This window comes from Hyposmocoma kahamanoa, unplaced genomic scaffold (assembly GCF_003589595.1).
Source record: "Hyposmocoma kahamanoa isolate Upper Pololo Valley unplaced genomic scaffold, ASM358959v1 192, whole genome shotgun sequence".
Taxonomy (NCBI): domain Eukaryota; kingdom Metazoa; phylum Arthropoda; class Insecta; order Lepidoptera; family Cosmopterigidae; genus Hyposmocoma; species Hyposmocoma kahamanoa.
Genome location: NW_020653719.1, coordinates 10,138,979 through 10,157,529, shown reverse-complemented (window position 1 = coordinate 10,157,529; position 18,551 = coordinate 10,138,979). Strand labels below are relative to the sequence as shown.

At 38.9% G+C, this 18,551-nt stretch overlaps 1 protein-coding gene across 1 annotated transcript in view; it reads right to left on the bottom strand.

Annotated features, from left to right (window-relative positions):
• Positions 1–9,477: 9,477 nt before the first annotated feature.
• LOC113226606 overlaps positions 9,478–18,551 on the bottom strand; it is an 86,095-nt gene continuing 77,021 nt past the window's right edge. Inside the window, exons 3-4 of the mRNA XM_026459306.1 lie at positions 10,391–10,567; positions 9,478–9,701 (exon numbers count right to left, since the gene is read on the bottom strand). Coding sequence (XP_026315091.1) covers positions 9,493–9,701; positions 10,391–10,567 — 386 coding nt within the window. The 3' untranslated portion in view covers positions 9,478–9,492. The remainder of the gene's footprint in view (positions 9,702–10,390; positions 10,568–18,551) is intronic.

Sequence of the window (18,551 nt, the reverse complement as noted above, 5' to 3'; positions counted from 1 at the left end):
AATAAATATTAGACAACATCACGTACGTTGTTCTGATCCCAAAGTAAGTAGCTTTAGCTACTTTGCTTTAGCATGTGTTATGGAAATCGGAAACAACGACGGTACCAACAAACACCTAGACCCGAGACAATATATAAAAGTTAGTTTTCTACACTGGTCCGGCCGGGGATCGCACCCGGGACCTCAGCGATGGCGACACCATGAAAACAGGTATGCAAGTCACTCAATCACGGGGCCGACAAATTAAAAAAAAATGAAACTATTTTTCCGGATTTAAATCGCGTATATTTGTTTTTTCAAACAAACCGACTCATGACCCATGGTCACGGTTGACTGACGTGGTACAGTCATCAACCAGTTATGCCTAATATTATTATATTATTATTATAAATTCCAATTTACGTTTTACAAATTATTTTATTGAATGAATTTTTATTAAGTTCAAAAAATCGGAAAAATAGTTCCATTTCCTATGTGTAACAATCGCGAAAACCTAAGAACTCGATAAAAAGATAATATTAATAAGATAAGCTTTTCCTCTTATTTTTACTCGATTATGACGTCTTTGATTGAATTTCATATTTGATTGTACAATTCAGATTGTTTATTATTTATTACACTAAGTACCAAGTCTTGTTCTCTAACTTTATAAAGTTAAAACACGATTCTGGTAATTACCAAAAACATGATTATGGTAATATAATCATGTTTTTATTTAACGTTTGTCTGTGGGGCGTTATTGCAGACTATATCCAATGAATTTTGTTATTTGACATCTTTCTTTTTAAAGTTAGTCTATCTATACATCCCTTTGATTCGGGTCAAGGTCACACCCAGGCCGAAGAGAGATACGGCAGGCCTGTACTCAGGCACATTGTTTTTTTTCTAATTAATCGTCATTTTCATTAAGGATGGGACATGCTTGCTGAAGAATTTGTTATTACAAAAATACCGCTTTGATGTATAATGAGTGTTTAAATGCGTTAGCTTTCATTCTGCAAAAAAAAATATATCGAAGGCTTTCTAGAATAGTGGCCTATGCCAATAACCTAACTCGTCAATAAGATGCTTTAAAACAACTGCAGAATATCTAAAAAAAATTAGAAGACTAATTGTAAACAGGTTGTTGTAATTTGCATAATAACATTTTGCTAATTCTGAGAGCAGCTATAAAATAAGACAAAAAATGAATTACTTTGGTTTAGGCAGCTATTCTTGAAAAGCAGCGATTTATGCAATAGTGAATTATCTGATAGAGCCCTGTAGTTATGGATTTACATAGTAAAAGATCTCAATATTTATGACACCGGTGACACATTATCTTACGTATGTATTTACTCGTTGCAATTTCTACCGACCACATTCACTACTTACTAACATCGATTTTAACAATTACCTTAGCTCTATACAAATTTATTAATGGTAAGGTATATTAATAAGTACATCTTTTGGTGTTTTCCTTGGGACAAGCGTATCTTATACTACATGACAAAAAACCAAATATTGTGGGCGTAATATCTTTTGTACTCGTCTAGTGTTCATGTATAATTCATGTTATCGGTTTTAAACACTTCTTGATCATTATCAACAACAAATATACGACTTAATAATAAAACGAACAGCGGTCATTGTAAATGAGACTTTTTTTCGTTTTTCAAAAAATTGAAAAAGGTTCTCAATTCGATTGTACTTTTTTAAGCATTTATTCCGACATTTGTTCCGGAAAAAAATTGTTTTATTTCTGACGTAGCGCAAAGTAACAGATTATAAATACTTTGCAGGATGATTTCACATCACATTTCCTTCATATTCACGCACTGGTTTTTACCGATTCTTAAAGTTATGCGTCCAAATTAACACACTTGATAAGAAATTTAAAATAATTTTTTTTTTCCATCTCCTGAATAAGCACTCTTTATAAGATACGTGGTTGAGAAAGTAAGGCATCGGTATGGCAATCGTGAAAACCTAAAGAATTCTATAATCGTATCAAAAAGATTTCTATGCCTCGGCTGCAGAGGACTATAGAGTACATAAACCTCGTTGATATTCTTCCATATGATAGTCCGAATTGTTTAAGATCACACCAAAAATTAATAAACATACCCGAACAAAACCGACAGTTGACGACCAACGACGATCATTATTTCAGTCACGATTAACTTTGAAATGTACTGCCAAATGTTATACAGAGTTATTTTTAAATGTTACGTTACCTCTTCACACGGCATTTATCATTAAAATTGACCCTAAATCACAGTATCCATAGTATTGACTGATTTATTAGATCATGCTGTTAAAACCATAAACAACACCTTGCCTAATTTAAGATTCAGATATAATAGTAATTTATGCAGTGAGCATAAACAAGTATAATATCATTGAGCTTATGTGACTGTTACATAATGAAAGGCATTAGAATACGAGTGTGGGTTTGTGAAACGAGCCGACGAGCGGGTTTCATAAAAACACCACACGAATGTTTTAATGCCTAATTATGTACAGTTACATACACTGCTTTATCCTTAGAATAATAACGCATAGAATGATAGTTTCATATCAAACGAACTGTCACAAGTGAGGCAAAAATCAAGTTCATGTAGGCTAGTTTTAGTAGTAGGTTAATTTTCGGTTTTAGTGAACATTTATATAAAAATACAAGTTGAAACGCGTTACTTCCTTGTGGAATGTGATGTTAGTATCTATTTTATGTTTGCTGACGTTGTTTTACACTCATTTACCGCACATTTCGTCATTTTTAGCTAAAATTCTTGATCTGTTTCGCGGTGCAAGTTGACCTTGAGGACTGACGGCCCGCCCGCTCGTGTAGGCCCTTTGGGAGCGCTTCAATTTGCCTCGCTTAGCGTGTGCGGACTAGGTTTCTATGCGTTGTTATTCTAAGGCTTTATCTATACACATATTATAAGCTCTCTATTGTAACGGAATGTTACAACGTTGTTAAATTATTTTTGAATAAATCGTTTTTAAATTTAACAGTATTAAAAATTGAACACAAATTGAAACAAAAAAAAATTGAACGAAGCATTTCCGCTGAACGGCTACAAATGCAGGTGAGTACCATAGTCGGAAGCGGAAAATCTAAAGTCTTAAGGCACGTTACCACGACCGTATTAAATTTATGCGCCTTTTTAAAAAATTAAAATTCGAAATTGTAATTTTTTTATTATTATAATTAATTCAATTTTTCGGATTTCTTGGTTTAATTTTCTACCCTCATAGTGAAAATAAAACTAGGGAATCGAAGCCGGTACACTATGATGTGTTCAGGAACCGCATGTTACGACTGGTGAAATGGCGGCAAATAAAACCTTTTCTCACGCATGTCACACAGCCGTAGTTTTTATTAAATTCATAGACAAACTAGAGTCGGCCCCAACTATCATATATTTTGATATCAAGTAACGTGTGAAATTTGTCAAAACTGTTTGCTATTGACATTTTATTTCGAATAAAACTTTGTCTCGACTGATATTAGAATTGAGGTCGAATCAAATTGTTTTGTTTTTCAGAGATGTTCAAATTTCGGAATGTAATAGTAGAATCGAATTTGATGTTATTGTTAAGCAATAATAACATTTTCACAGATAAGAAATTTATTCTAACAAAACAGTTTATGCTGGTCGTAAGTTGCGGTTTTTGAACACATCATAGAGGGTTTATGATATGTGCGTAGATAAAAGTATTGATTTTAAAACTTGCGTAGTTATTCAGTAAATGATTATCTGTAAATATCGTTAGTTACAGATATCTTACCACGGTTTGTCATTTTAATATTTTCCCGATATTTCTGAACGGTTGCACGCTCCAAGGTCACGGGATGACTGCCAGTGGCGAATGACAGACAGCTTTATCTGTACACAATGTCTACACTTAAAGCTGTCAATTGCCACTATGGTCAGTCAATCTGGTCAATCACGCTCCAAGGTCACAGGTTAACTGTCCATAGTGGCAACAGATCGCTTTAAGAACAGACATGTGTACAGATAAAGTTGTCAATCGCCACAGGACAGTCAACCCGCGACCTTGGCCCGTGTAACCGTTCCGAAATATAGGGAAAATATTAAGAAGTCAAACCGAGAATAGTAAAAAAGCCCGTAACTAGTGTTAAGCGTTTATATGTATACATAGTATAAATATTGTTGACATTTTACATAAGAAATACATATGTTGAATGTTAAAGATAAGAAAAAACAAAAATATACCTTATTTAATTTAGTTAAAGGTAGAAAATTGGGGCATCGTGCCCATGCGGCTGGCATCGTTTTCCCTGAGGATAGCTAAAGGTTATTATGATGTTAAGAGGTTTTTGGATCATTAAAAATAATTCTGTATACAAGGTCTAAAAATTATCCGATCATTATTTATTTAATTGACGACCTCGGTGGATCAACGGTTTGGACTGTAACGCTGGATTGGGAGGTTCCGGGTTCCATTCCCGGTAAGATCAATTTGGGAATTAACTTTTGTGAATTGGTTCTATTTTGGGCATTCTAGGTAGTGCCCCGGAACGAAATATGTCTGGTACTCTGAGTACTGGGAATTCCCTAGTTTGTGACCAAGTAATTGGTGTAATTTTCTGACATCGCTTTTAGTTACATCATGTTAAATTCGTTTTTAATGCCGACACGTTGTCTCTTTCTCACATGTTGTAAATGTGGTATGAGCGAAAGAGAAATAATGAGTGACCACTTTTTTAAAGTAAATGGAATTGCTCTTGACCACTACCTAGCCCTGGAGCAAAGGACCTGCGATCGAACGAACTCGCACAGAAGATGCCTATTCAGTCACAACTTTAAAGGTACTCGGCTTAGAATAATAACGCATAGAATGATAGTTTCATATCAAACGAACTGTCACAAGTGAGGCAAAAATCAAATTCATGTAGGCTAGTTTTAGTAGTAGGTTAATTTTCGGTTTTAGTGAATATTTATATAAAAATACAAGTTGAAACGCGTTACTTCCTTGTGGAATGTGATATTAGTATCTATTTTATGTTTGTCTGATGTATTGTTACACTCATTTACCGCACATTTCGTCACAGCTAAAAGTCGTTTACAGCTAAAATTCTTGAGCTGTTCGCGGTGCAAGTTGACCTTGAGCACCGAAGGCCCGCCCGCTCGTGTAGGCCCACAAGGAGCGCTTCAATTTGCCTCATTTAGCGTGTGCGGGCTAGGTTTCTATGCGTTATTATTCTAAGGTACTCGGGTTATATGTGCTCGGAAACACAGTCGCAGGCAGGGAATCCCGTTCTTAGGCTGTGAGCGTAATAAAAGTTGACGAAAAGCGCTTAGTACGCTTGAACCGACCAAAATGTTTATATGACATCCCGCCGTCTGATATCCGATGGTACATGTCTGATGGAGCTGATGAAGCTGAACCGCATCGCTGCCATTTGAATATAATTATGTCCTTAATCGTGAAGTCTACGGGTCATCGTAGGTAAGGTAATATTGAAAAAGAAAATCAATTTGATTTCTTTTTAAAAATCGAGTACAAAAGAAACTACGCCAAGTTGTGCGACGTTTTCGTATCTCCGTGAGGTGTACTATTAATTAATGAGAATATAAGCTGAACGTTACCCTGGATTACAGTCACGTAAAATATTCGAAAACTTCCGCGTTTTAAATTTTAAAAGATTGAATACAATACACTTAGGCTCAATTTATATTGCGGCGGAACGAAATGGAAGCCAATGTTTGTGACGATATTGTACATAGCATAATGAACTTTATGGTCAATTGTGTAACGTAAAAACAGCAGCTGCCGTCGGCGACGCCTGGCGAATGCACGGGAAATGTGACGTCTAACGTCAACGAAATACTATAGCCTCAAGCCGCGTTCCATTACATTACATTCCGTTCCGCGGTAATATAAATTGAGCCTTAGGCTTAATAAGTCTGTCGGTGTGTTCGACAAGAACACTGCTACGCCGCCGTTAACCGAGGCCTGTACGATATCGACAAGTAGGCAGAACATTCTCCAAAAATTTTTATTTGTTATTTAGGTTGACTGTGACAAACCCGAGCCCCGAAATTGCTGATTTTTTTGGAATCACTGGTCATTGTGATTCCACTGAAACTCCACAATAATGATAAAAATTGTTTTTCTGCTAAAATCCAGTTACAATGGCGGTAGAGTGCCAGTGAAATGGCAGTGAGGGCGTTCAATCACTAATGACCGATGTTGCTTTACCTTTATTTTTATCTCATTTAATGAACAATTTACTCATCAAATGAAATACTACATTGCCGCGCCATTGAAGAGCAGAAATTGCAATAGCAGTTGAAATGAATATTTATTATGTATATTTACAAAGAGCAACTCCTAGAGTTTCTTGCTCCTTCTTCTCAGGGGATACTGCCTTACGAATGAGCAGTACAGTTTAATCAGTATGACGAATTCAAGTGTAATTTGCTTTCTTAGCCACTAACTTTATTTCTCTCTTAACTTTATTTTCGTAGCAGCAGAGCTTGTGAAAGAGTTCGTTCTGGGAATTACTGCCTTAATTATTTCTGCCGCCAAACAGCAATGTGAGCATTACAGCGTTGCGGTTTCTGCTGGTGAAGCTATAGGCACATGGGACTTGCCATATTACGTCTCTATGAACTTAAGATCTTTGCGATTTAAAGCTTTGAGTGGCAATGTACCACCACCAGCGGCATGACTAGTGTGTCCCGTCACTTGGTATTATTAATAAAAACTTTTAGCAGAACACCAAACATTCAAAATCCTGGCACTGACACTCTATAGACATTCAACTGAGATGATTTAATATTAGTGATTTGGAGCTCAGGCCTGCGGCTGCAGTAGTGGTGTAAATACACCGAAAGAACTCATTAAGGCATAAGGGGTCAGCGGCATCCACAATATTCAAAATACAAAAATATAAAAAGGGTTCACGAAACGTAAATACGTAATAGTACCTATCAAATATACAGCCATTTTTCTATAAATGATAAATATATTTAGCTATTATCTAATTTATTGGATCAATCTAGATTTTTACCGATAGGCCGTAGAATTTTGAAAATCTAGAAAATTTGCTACACACATTTTTTTTGTCTATGACAAACATACGACGACTATAGCATGCAACTATCGTATTGGCGAAACTTCATCTCTAGTTTCGACAAATTACAGTGAAAATTCACGGTCACTAATCAAAGTATAAAAACTGTCTATGTTCTTTATTGCAAGTTGAAACACGACATAAGCAAGATCTCACTGTAAGAGACCACATAAATGTGAAAAAGGGGCCAAGTTCTCCGGTTAATAGCTGAGCTCGCAAAAGTATTGAAATGATAGGATCAAAAGTATCCTAATAGCGTTTGCGCACTTCGTACGAGGGGTCTACTCTCGATTTACGTCCGACATCCGTCTGAAACAATTACTGCCAAATAAGCAATACTTGACCAAATGAAAAGATGCGAATGAAGCTTCATACTGGATACCTGTCTTTTAATTTTGTCGAATATTACTTATTTGACAGTAATTGTTTCGGACGGATGTCGGACGGAGATCGAGAGTAGCTCCCAGTTCCGAATCCGAGAAATGATGGTCCTAAATGCCAAAGGGATGATTTTTCTCCCTAGATGTACAAGCGATATTCGTATATACACTTAGTACACAAGCGATATCGGAAGTGGGTCCGAGTTTTCTAGATTTGTAGTCTCGGATGTGGAACGAATACGATATCGAAATTTTAAACTTGGCCGTGCGTTTAGATAGTTTCAAGATATAATAAGACAAGTATACAAAAATAGCAGCGGGGCTTGTATGGACGCACACATTCGCATAATCTCGCGATGCAATCGCGTTACATAGCGCTGATCGTTCCACGCGCTTTTCTTTATCATGCGAATGTGTGCCTCCACGGCGCGTGGCGGGCGTGCACACACAAACACATACAAGCTACGCTGCTCCGTTTTTATGGAGTTACCATACTAATCTTATTTCAGGAGGAATTGAGAGAGTTCATTTACGTAAAGTATGAACGTTTTCTTGGTATGGACTTACCCATTTCGTCATCAATGCGTATAACATTTCTTTTTTACTGTTTTTTTAAATGACTAAAGTATTTTTAAATATTTAAGAACCTATAGAAACACAACTACAATATTATTTTTTGAGACAATAATTTGTAGCAAATACTTAATAGAAAATAATATTTGTCGCCTATGTACTCAAATTTAAATAAATAACACGCAAATTCAAATATAATCAGTTCCGAGAAATCTGGGGATTCGTTAAAGGGAATGTCCTCATTATTCTTTAGATTAGATAAATCAACTTCCTCAATTCCGATCAATGCTTATTATTCTGTGGTTTCAATTTTGATAAATAACATATGACAGTTTCTATCCACCAGAGTGTGACTTTCCGTGCAAATATCTCATTTCCGGATTGTATAAAAATTCATAAGATTGCTTTTGTCACAATTTCATACAGGACCTTTAATTGGCACATTAGTACATTCTGTGTGACCAGCACAACACTTCTTAACATTGAGCAATAAACAATTCTCGTTTTGTTTATAAAAATCCAAAACATCAATAGTAAGAATCTTTAAGTCCCTCTCCGTTAGCTTTCTCTGTGAATACATCTGCCGTCTGTTAAAATCAATATAATCTTTGTTCACAGTGGCGGAGACAGGGCTCCTAAAGTTTGTAGGTTTCAATTAGTTACTTTGATTCAACTTATAAGGTTTGAACAGGCTCTTGCTAACTGTTCTTTAGAAAGTTACTACCCCGGCTCGGGTTTCAAGGTCTTCGCTTTAAAATTCTATCCACGGCTTTGGAAATTTACGAAAATGTTCGCAAAAAACCACAAGTTTGCTATGTAGTTAGTTCTAAATTATGAGTTAGGTATTATGAGACATTCTTTTAATCCTGGCTTAGAATCATCCCTGAAATCGCCATTGTAACAGCCATTTTTGAAACACACGAAAATTGCTCTCCAATTTTAGCATATTTTTTATGGCGTACAAACGGAGTACTAGGACCGGCGCTATTTGGGTACATGAAAGCGCACATTGACGGCAATTATACCGCGGTTTTTTTAGGTATTAATTGGCGACTTAAGAATGCCGTGCCTGCCACTACTCGCCCTCGAGCCATCCCGAACGCTGCTGAGGTATTCTGAAAGCTGCTGGCTCGGCATCTTTAAGCTTATCCCAGTTTTGTTCTTGTAGCTACGGCCATAGTCATTAGTATATCATTATTCGTCACATAAAAATCCCTTACCGTCATTGGGCGCTGGATCTTAATGGAGTTTTGATAGACTTTTCTTATTGTCACGCGTGGCATCCAAACATTCAGTAGCGTAATGCTTTTGGTGATACAGGATATAACTCACTGTATGACACGCGTCATTTATCATCCATTACTACTAATACGTACTTATTACGTACGGTACGAGAGCCGGCTGCGGATCAAAATCGGTGTAACAAAAATGGACACGAAACAAACAAATTTACATCATGAAATCTCCACAATCAACTCCGAAGTCCCAATCATCAGTAGTTCCAGTATCGTCATACTCAGCAAGTGCCTGTTCGTACGCAGCAGCTTCATATGCCGTGACGCCGTCGAGCATGGAGCAGGCTTGGGAAACGTTGGAGTGGTGCATGATTGGCATCGCGTGGAGAGCGAAGTCTTCGCCTTGCTGAGACCAGGTGAGACCTGGAATTAGTTGTAGAGATTCCTTTTGTAATCGAACGAAATTATGGTATATTAAAAATCCAACCAAAAAATACATAGATTCTTCTTCTCTATCTGATCTTTGAATTAAAGTATTTTTTCATTTTTTAGACAACAAGTTAGTTCCTACATAGATTTTGATACTTATTATAGATTGGAAATTACTAATACTACATTGGAAATTGTACTATTTTTTCGGATGTAGATCGCATAAATTGGGATTTTGTTTATTTTGAGGTAATTATTAAGAATGAATGAATCATTATATTTTTATTTTGATATTCTTATAATGATATTCAAAACTAGTGATGCAACGTATGTCATAACGGAAACAGACTTCAAAAGTAAATCTCAGCAGAAAGGGCCGTTTCCTTTCCCCAAGCAAAAGTGTAAAATACTTTAAAGGTCTCAACAACATCATAATTGCACACAAATCGTGTAAAAAACACGCGTCTCAACGCAAAGCCATACGCGCGCGCATCTCATCAATCTCGAACGTTGTAAACTTATCATTAACGTTCTGTTATAAAAGTTGCGGAAGCAAAAATCGAAATAGATGTGAAAAAGCATGCGGGACTTCAGCAGTCGCGGAAGCAGAGGTCTGTTGCTTCACTATTTAAAACATACCTATAGAAGTCATCAAATACAAACATTCATTGTATTTTACTTACGTCCACTCCAAACACCATTAGGTAAAGTGACCCAGCCCCACCCCTGTCCCCAGGAGAGCTCGTGGTCCAACTGGCCGGCAAGAGGAACCTGCCTCTTAATCACAGCTACCAGTCCTCGTCCATCCAGAGCCCCTGTTGCTGTTCGATTGCTCCGCGAGTACATTTCAGATGATGTCGCTGCGGAAGTTAGAACAATCTAATCTTTAATTGGGTTAAAAACCCAAAAGCCAGAAGTTTTCTTCTTAAGAATTGGTTCTGTACACAGGAGTTCTTGCAAATTATGTGCAATTTTGTTGTACCAATTGTTAATTGCAAAGGTAAACCTAGATGCAAACGGAGTAAAATCGAATCCTACCTCTTACAATAGGAAGAGCCTCTCTACGAATACCATATTCAATGTATGAGAGCATTTAATGTTAAAATTTTAGATATGTCTAGTTTTACATTTAAAAAGTTATTGATGTCGCTTTATCATTAGGTAACGTACTTTCGATATCAGTTTAAAGCTTTTTGATATCTCAACACTACCAATGTAACGAAGACGTCTGGATGGAACTACGCACAGATAAGGATAAATTTAAGCATGTAGTTGAAGAAATATACAGAATCCCGGAAACCGAAACCGAATCTAAAAGGGTGATAGAGTTCGTCCAGGGAAGTACTGCCACCTGCCTAATTCTACCACCAAGCGGTAATATCACCATTACTGCGTTCCAGTTTTGAATGGTAAGGATGCTGGTGAAATTATAACCACTTGGGACTTGTCAACTTATGTCCCAGTGTAACGGGCGCGATGGCAGTGCCCTCAGATCTTTGCGATTTAAAGCTCCGAGTGGCACTGCAACTGCGTACGGACACAGGCGTGTCTATTAGGCGTGTTTATTCTCCCATAGATAATACAAATCGAACTAAAATGTTTGAAAAAAAAACCCGTATACAGGCATGGTGTTTTGTAAAAAAAAATTTGCTCAATTTCTAAACAGAAAGTAATTAAAATCAACTATAAGAAATTCTTAATAAAAAGCATTTAAGTAGTGTATGGCTGAATTGCAATAAAATTTCTGTTTAGATAATATATTAAGCGAATGTTTTAATTTTGAACTTAAGTAACCTCCTTGTTTGAACTTGAACCTGACCTACGTAAGAAAGTATGTTGTGCAAATAATAAAAATACTCCTTTCCGACCATGGTTTAATGGAAAGAAAAAGGCACGTGGGTTTTATTTGGGACATTATAGTCAAGTTAGCCACCATGCAATCATTCCATTTACTTACGAGCAAGTGATGGAAAAAATACTAATAATACGACAACCCTATGCTCCGAAGGACGTGTAGACATTGACGCGCCCGCCGAACACCCGGGAGTTACACTACTTGTCTAATTATATACTATGCTATAAGTCAAACCCACACAATGCCACATTGCTCGAACACGTACGCCTGACACATCATTAATTAACTTGATACTCGAGCAATTTCCGTCGAAGGAGGAATTCTTTAATTGTCGAAGAAACGAACGGTTTAATTGGATTTTCTTGTTTATTACCCCGCATGAGCTTCTTGTAAATGAGTTAAAGGTAGTAAACTCAACTGTCCTTTACGAAAACTCGAAATTTATAAGAAACAGACCAAGAAATCAGATCATAAAACATTTTGTTATAATTTTGTCTTCAATATTATAATAATAACGGACTGTAAATTCGTGCAGGGATGCACTGCCACCTAACCTATTTCTGCCGCCAAGCAGTAATGTCAGCATTACTGTGTTCCGGTTTTGAAAGGTTAAGGGTGTTGGTGAAATCATAGGCACATGGGACTTGTCAACTTACGTCTCAGGGTGACGAGCGCAGTGGCAGTGCTCCTCAGATCTTTGTGATATAAAGCTTAGAGTGGCACTGCAACTGTTATAGACAGGCGTGTAGTTTACCATCAGGCGCTCGATTTGTCCATCCCATCACTTGATATTATAAAAACACATAGAGTACCACAAATTACACTCAAACCACAAGATAAATAAATCTAGACCCTACAAATATTTGTTTGTTTTGAAATTCCAGTGCAAAAATAATAAACAGTTTAATAATAATAGTTAATAATATTACTCAATCCAGATATATTTGTGTATTTGTCTATATTTAACCCATCCCGTGTTCTAGAGGCACACAGTGTCCCAAACGATTTTATACTATAGCGTTATAGAGCCACACGGCGTCTTACTTGTGTTTTCAACTACCATTAAAAAAAATTGTAAAAAGAGCCCAATTCTATTAATTTTCTTCAAACCGCTGGTCATTGTAATTCTCTATCTACGGACTCGAGAGATAGGGTTTTCCGAAGGGAGTACGGGCTCGACGGCAAGACCAGGGTACAGCAGGCGTCCGGGCCAAGACAGGGATACGCCTTTGGTCCACCAGAGGTCTCTGGTAGACCTACTCGCTGGGGGTTTTGTGGTTAGCTGCAGAGACGGATATATTTGTCTGCCCCGGTTAGGTGTGGCCGAGGCGTTTGTCTCGTGAGTAGCTAGCGCGTCTTTGTAGCAGTCTAGTTGAGGGCCTGAAGCGAGGAGACGCACGGGACACGTGAGTTGCCCTTTAAAATGGAAATTATGTCCGGATATTGTCGCAGGACGTAGCGACTGGTATCTCCGGTCCTAGCCCGGAGAGCTAGTGGAGGATAAGCTAGATATCCTCCGGTCCTTCCAGCCCCTTAGGTTATTGGGAACTGGAGAGACGTCGTTTTTCGGCGTCGAAAAGTGAGCGTGTCTTGCGGCTCCGCCAACAATGAGGAGATTTAGTTGTGGACTCAAAGTCGACGGCTTAGCGGTGGCAACTGCTAGTTGTGCAATGCATAACGGGAAGTGAGTGTGCCTACAGCTCCGGTACCTATCTGGAAAATAGGGAGGGTACTGTACGTGCACCCGGGGCAGCTCACCCGAAGCACTAGCCTTTCAAAGAACCGCATGAAGGTCTCTGACAACCCAGTATGCTGGCTGATTTGGGGTCAGAACCTGAACTTATAAGGTTCCTGTGCGCACACAGGTTATAGTGCCCTTCTCGTATACCCTCAGAGTCGGTAGGTAGGGTCACTATAATGAAAACTAATGTAGAAAGGTATGGGGCTGTCATCGTAATTACATTGAGACTCCACTGAGATTACATAGAAATCTATCTTAATTTTTATTTCATTTAAAGAGCAATTTAGTCTTCAAGTTAAATATATACAATATTAATACACACCGGCGTGCCATTGACTCAAAATTGAAGAGCAGAATACCAAAAAAATGCAATGGCAGTTGCATGCTCAATGGCTAACCACTGACAAGCCTGTACTCTTTTTTTTAAACACAAAACAATTTAGCAGAATATCAAACATTCAAAGTCCTGCCATTGACACACTACAAAGATGATTTAAATTTAGCAGATTTGGGACCCAGATACAAACAGGATTCGGCTATAGAAGCCAGATGCAAGCTAGTAGTAAATCAAAGTCAACAGTGTTGAAAGCTTTGCTAAAGTTCAGTAACGCATGGAAAGTAAATTTTTATTTGCTGTATTGAGACTTTGAGATGAATTTCGTCAATCACCTTCACCAGAGCAGAAATTGTGTTATGCCCCACACGAAAACCATACTGCAGATGAGATAATTAAAGGTGGCTAGTGAGTCTACTACGAACATAGTGCTAAAAATTATAGATAATACAGGAAGCATAAAGATAGAGCGGTAACGGAGAAAGAGGAAGAAATTCATATTTTAGAAAGCGGAATTACAAAGGCTTGTTTCCATTCAGTCAGTTCACAACACTGAAAAGGTACACATTACAATTTTGAGGCGGGATAGAAGCTTCAAACGAGGCTTGAAGAGGCATCTTGTAGGCATGTAGGCATGGAGGTGGCTAGGGCCGAGATTTTTCAACACTACACTAGGTTCCTCCAGGTTTAGTTTCCACTTTCCATTTTACATCAAGTGGAATGGAATAAAAAACCAGGTTCCATATTGGAGTGAACATGTCAAGATACCAACCGTCATCGGCAATGGCGTTTGATTGTGACATAAAGTATTTCAGTAAGTATTTCTAACACATCTGCAGTTGTAATTTTTCCAAAATCAAAAGAAGCTGCAGACAAGGCGCACTCGCCAGGACAAATGTTTTGACTAGAGACATGTTGGGCCACTTATAGATTCTAGATATAATTGTCAGTCAATTGCTAGCTAACTTTACTGATTTATTCGAAGTGAAAACATCGGCAACTCAATTCCAATCTTGATTTAGATTAAGTACACTACAAACTCCTCCAGACCTTTCGGCTTCTACTTGGAAACTAGTGTATGTTTACCTCTGGTATTTTGTTGGCATCTCTGGCATCCTACTTATACAGTCTAGACTCTTAGCGGTTTGTTGTGCTGGGTTATTTTAGAAATGTGACAAACATTTTCCCCTCTCTCTATTTAAAAAGTATAAAGTAAATTGTTTGGAGAGGCACTACCCATTTATTTATATGCGTAAGGATCATGAGCATCATGTACCGTCACATCTCATGCGGCTTGGAAAATTCATAAGTCTCGAAACGTTTTGTACTTCTACGCCTACGTATAACCAAGTTTAATCTTGTAGTTTTCCTTGACTGTCTATAATTTTTTTATGATGCTAAGTGACGAACGAACAAGTCATGCGTCTGGTTTTAACCGACAAGCCTGTCCATAGCAGTGACATAAAGATTTCATTCTTTTTTTGTTGGAAAGAGGGTACCTACCTCAGTGTTGGTCCCATTTAAATTTGAAGAAAATATTCCACCTCTAAGTGTAGCAAACTAGGGGATGAATCCGGTTTCGTGCACTTTCCGGTAATCGAAATCAATAAAACTTGACAAACAGAGAGAACAGACAGACAGTAATTCCACGAACTTTTCGGTCTGTTTTTTTAAAAAAATAATACAATTATTGAACACCGAGCTTTTATTCTACAAGCGCGAGTGGCTACCCGCGCTATGCAACGCGACTGCACCACTAGATTATGCAAATGTGTGCCGTCCGTATACGGAGCATGGTGGCCGTGTATGTGTATACAAGCCGCGCTGCTCGTTTGTATGACGTTACACTACTAAACTTGCCATTATCTTTATATTGTTTCTATGTTAGTAACAATTAGTGGAAAATGTCAGCTTTTGAAAGTTGAGTAAGTTCATATATGAGCGAGGTAAGGGATCCTCCCTTTCGATTAAAAAATTTATATCGCGAGTTTTAAATTATAAATTCTTCAGCTAAAGTTTGCTATCATGAGCGAAATTACCAGCAGTAACAAGGTCGCACCTTACACCTGTATACAAATTGTGATGTAGGTACACTCTGTTCAAAGTTAGGTTTCCAACAAATTTGTCGCAAAGTGAAAAGGTTCGTAAACCCCCCCTTCCACAGCTGAGTTTAGCGGAGTTTGGGAACTTGTAATGGGTAATCCTTGTCGTGCCTTTACACACAAAACAATGCCTCCCTATATGTAACAAATGTTGCTGATGAATTTACAGCTAAATTTATCCATTTTGTTTTCGATTCTAACAGTGTTTTTTTAAATATTTTTTTATGATACCAAGTGTAGCGGATTGTGTCAATGGGTTCGCGTGGGTGCTAACAACGAGTGAGCAGAAAACAATAGTAAAGAAAAGGCACCAACAACAATCACATTTAAATTTTAAATTATATAACTAAAACTTAAACAGACTTTAAAATATATACAAAAGAGATTTGTAAAGATTGCTGCGATTCACTACAACAAGTTACGGGACGCTTGGCAGTATGTGGCACACATGTTGCAGTACCGCTCCGAGCTTTAAATCGCGAAGATCTGAGGCGCAATGCCACTGCATCCGTCACCCTGAGACATAATTTGAAAAATCCCACGTGCCTGTAATTTCACTAGCAACTTTACCCTTCAAAACCAGAACGCAATAACGCGCACGTTAGTCCTACGCGGCAGAAATAGGGAAGGTGGCAGTACTTCCCTGGACGAACTCTTTCAGAAGGAGCTCTACTAGTACAGAAATACTTGGTTCTGGTGACAAGAGAAGTGGCAGAGCGGGTGCTTTTCAGCTCGGCAGGAATCTATTACTTCAACTTATAAGTAAGTTTAGTTGCAATGGCGGTAATAGTGAAGGAAGATATCGTGATGAAACCTGAAGGGCGACGATCGTTCTTTAAAACGTCTAGAGTTTTCCAAGTCTTTCTTATTTTACTTTCTGAGCCAAGGAGCTCAGTCAGGTACCTTTACAGCTACCAGAGGTTACCTATCAATAGTCCGAAATGTCATTTTCCAGAAATAACGATTGCTGGTATTTTCACAACCTCGAAAGTAGTTTTGAGAGGAAAATATTTTTTCTTTTAAACCTTTTTTTGTTAATCCGGGTGAATCTGCTTGTGAACTCGTCCGCCTCCCCACCAGCGGCTCCCCGAGAAGGGAGACACATCGGTCCTCCGGCTCCGAATGTAAGGCTCGCCAAACACCGGACGAGTCTTCTATCCCGGCCCACAACTGAGAAGTTCAGTGGCTGCTCCCCCAGCTCCCCCGGCTGATCTCTCCGAAGAGAGTCCCCGCTATGTTAAGCGTGTGCGTTACTGATATAAGTAATTTGTGGTTGTCTATGTGTGTGTCCATGACACCCGCGATATAGAGTTTCCGTAGTACGGGGCGTTAAATAAGTGTGTGCTTTATTATTATTATTCTTCCATCTTTGAATACATAATAATTTCAAAGTCGTCTCTCACGCACACGAAGACGTGTAAATAGATCAAAAGACCTGCTTCATGCCCCAAAAATAGGGATTTAAACTACGACTTAATAATATAAAACCTTTGACGCGTAGGCACGAAATTGCCCAATTGTGCTGTAGGCGAATCCGACAAATATCCCGACGACAGTCTTAATAAATTTGGGGTCAGCAATGTCGACGATATTTTTGTACATTTCAGATGTTTGCTTATGGCCTTTGTTAGTTCTTACATCCTACGGAAACCAGAGGTTCCTTCTACATATAACCGATGCGACGAGGTTGGCTTCACAAAGTATTTTTTTATTCTAATGTAAGTGTGATGGAAAGTGACGATGAGGTCGACGATGGAGCAAGCACAGGTCAAGAGTAAGAGCGATGTCACACAAAGCGTTGCAGCGCCCGAGCGGTACCGCTGCGGCGTCTTACGTAGTAATATCCATGGTATGCAATACTTGCAACCAGCAAGACGAGGCGGGAAGGGGAATTCACGTCGCGACGCCGGAGTGGCACCGCTTTAGGGCATGCGCTCCGTCGAACAGTTGTTTTTACAGTCGAACGATGGTCATACGCTTGCTTGTTTGAGTTTATTTTTACATATTTTTTGTTTCTTTTCAATTAGAGAAAAAAAATAATGAAGAAAATTTTGCCTTTTTTTATAACATCAAGTGACGGGACGAACAAACTGCGCGCCTGATGGTAAGCTACACGCCTGTCAATAACAGTTACAGAGCCACTCAGATTTTTAAATCGCATAAATCTGAGGGGCACTGTCACTGTGTCCGTCACCCTGAGACATAAGTTGACAAATCCCATGTACCTGCAATTTCACCAAATTTCATTTCAAGAAATTATATGGGGTAAATAAGAGCAGTCACGCATGTCTCTTCCGATCCAATTTTATTAACAGAATGTACACCACTGTTCGTCCAACACTCTTCCGTTGTCGCCAGTAGCTGCGACAACGTCGTAACAACGTTGCGTCGCCGCAGCAGCGGCGTCGTACCGCTCCTTGTGTCCGCCAACGCGGCGAAATCATTGCGATTCGGCGCCGCAACACATCGTGTGACTCGGCTCTTAGGCTAGAACTCACGGAGCGATTTTCACCCACGCCTGCCGCGGCTGCGGGACTGCCGTTTTATTTCAATACTCAAGTAATGACACCGCAGGCTTATGTGGTCACCCCTAAATGAGTTCCCGCCTTGTCGTGACGGGGGGGCTCTAGTAGCCGTGGTCGATTTCATCCCACGGTGAAGCTAAGAGGAACTCACGGGCCGGCCGATGGAGCTAGGCTGGCCCGAGGAGGAGGGCGTACCGCGCGGGCTCGTCTTGCTCTAGACCGAGCGGGTCCGCGCGGACGCATGCAGGGAGGAGGGTCGCTGGGGAATAGATGAGTCGGTTTGTCGT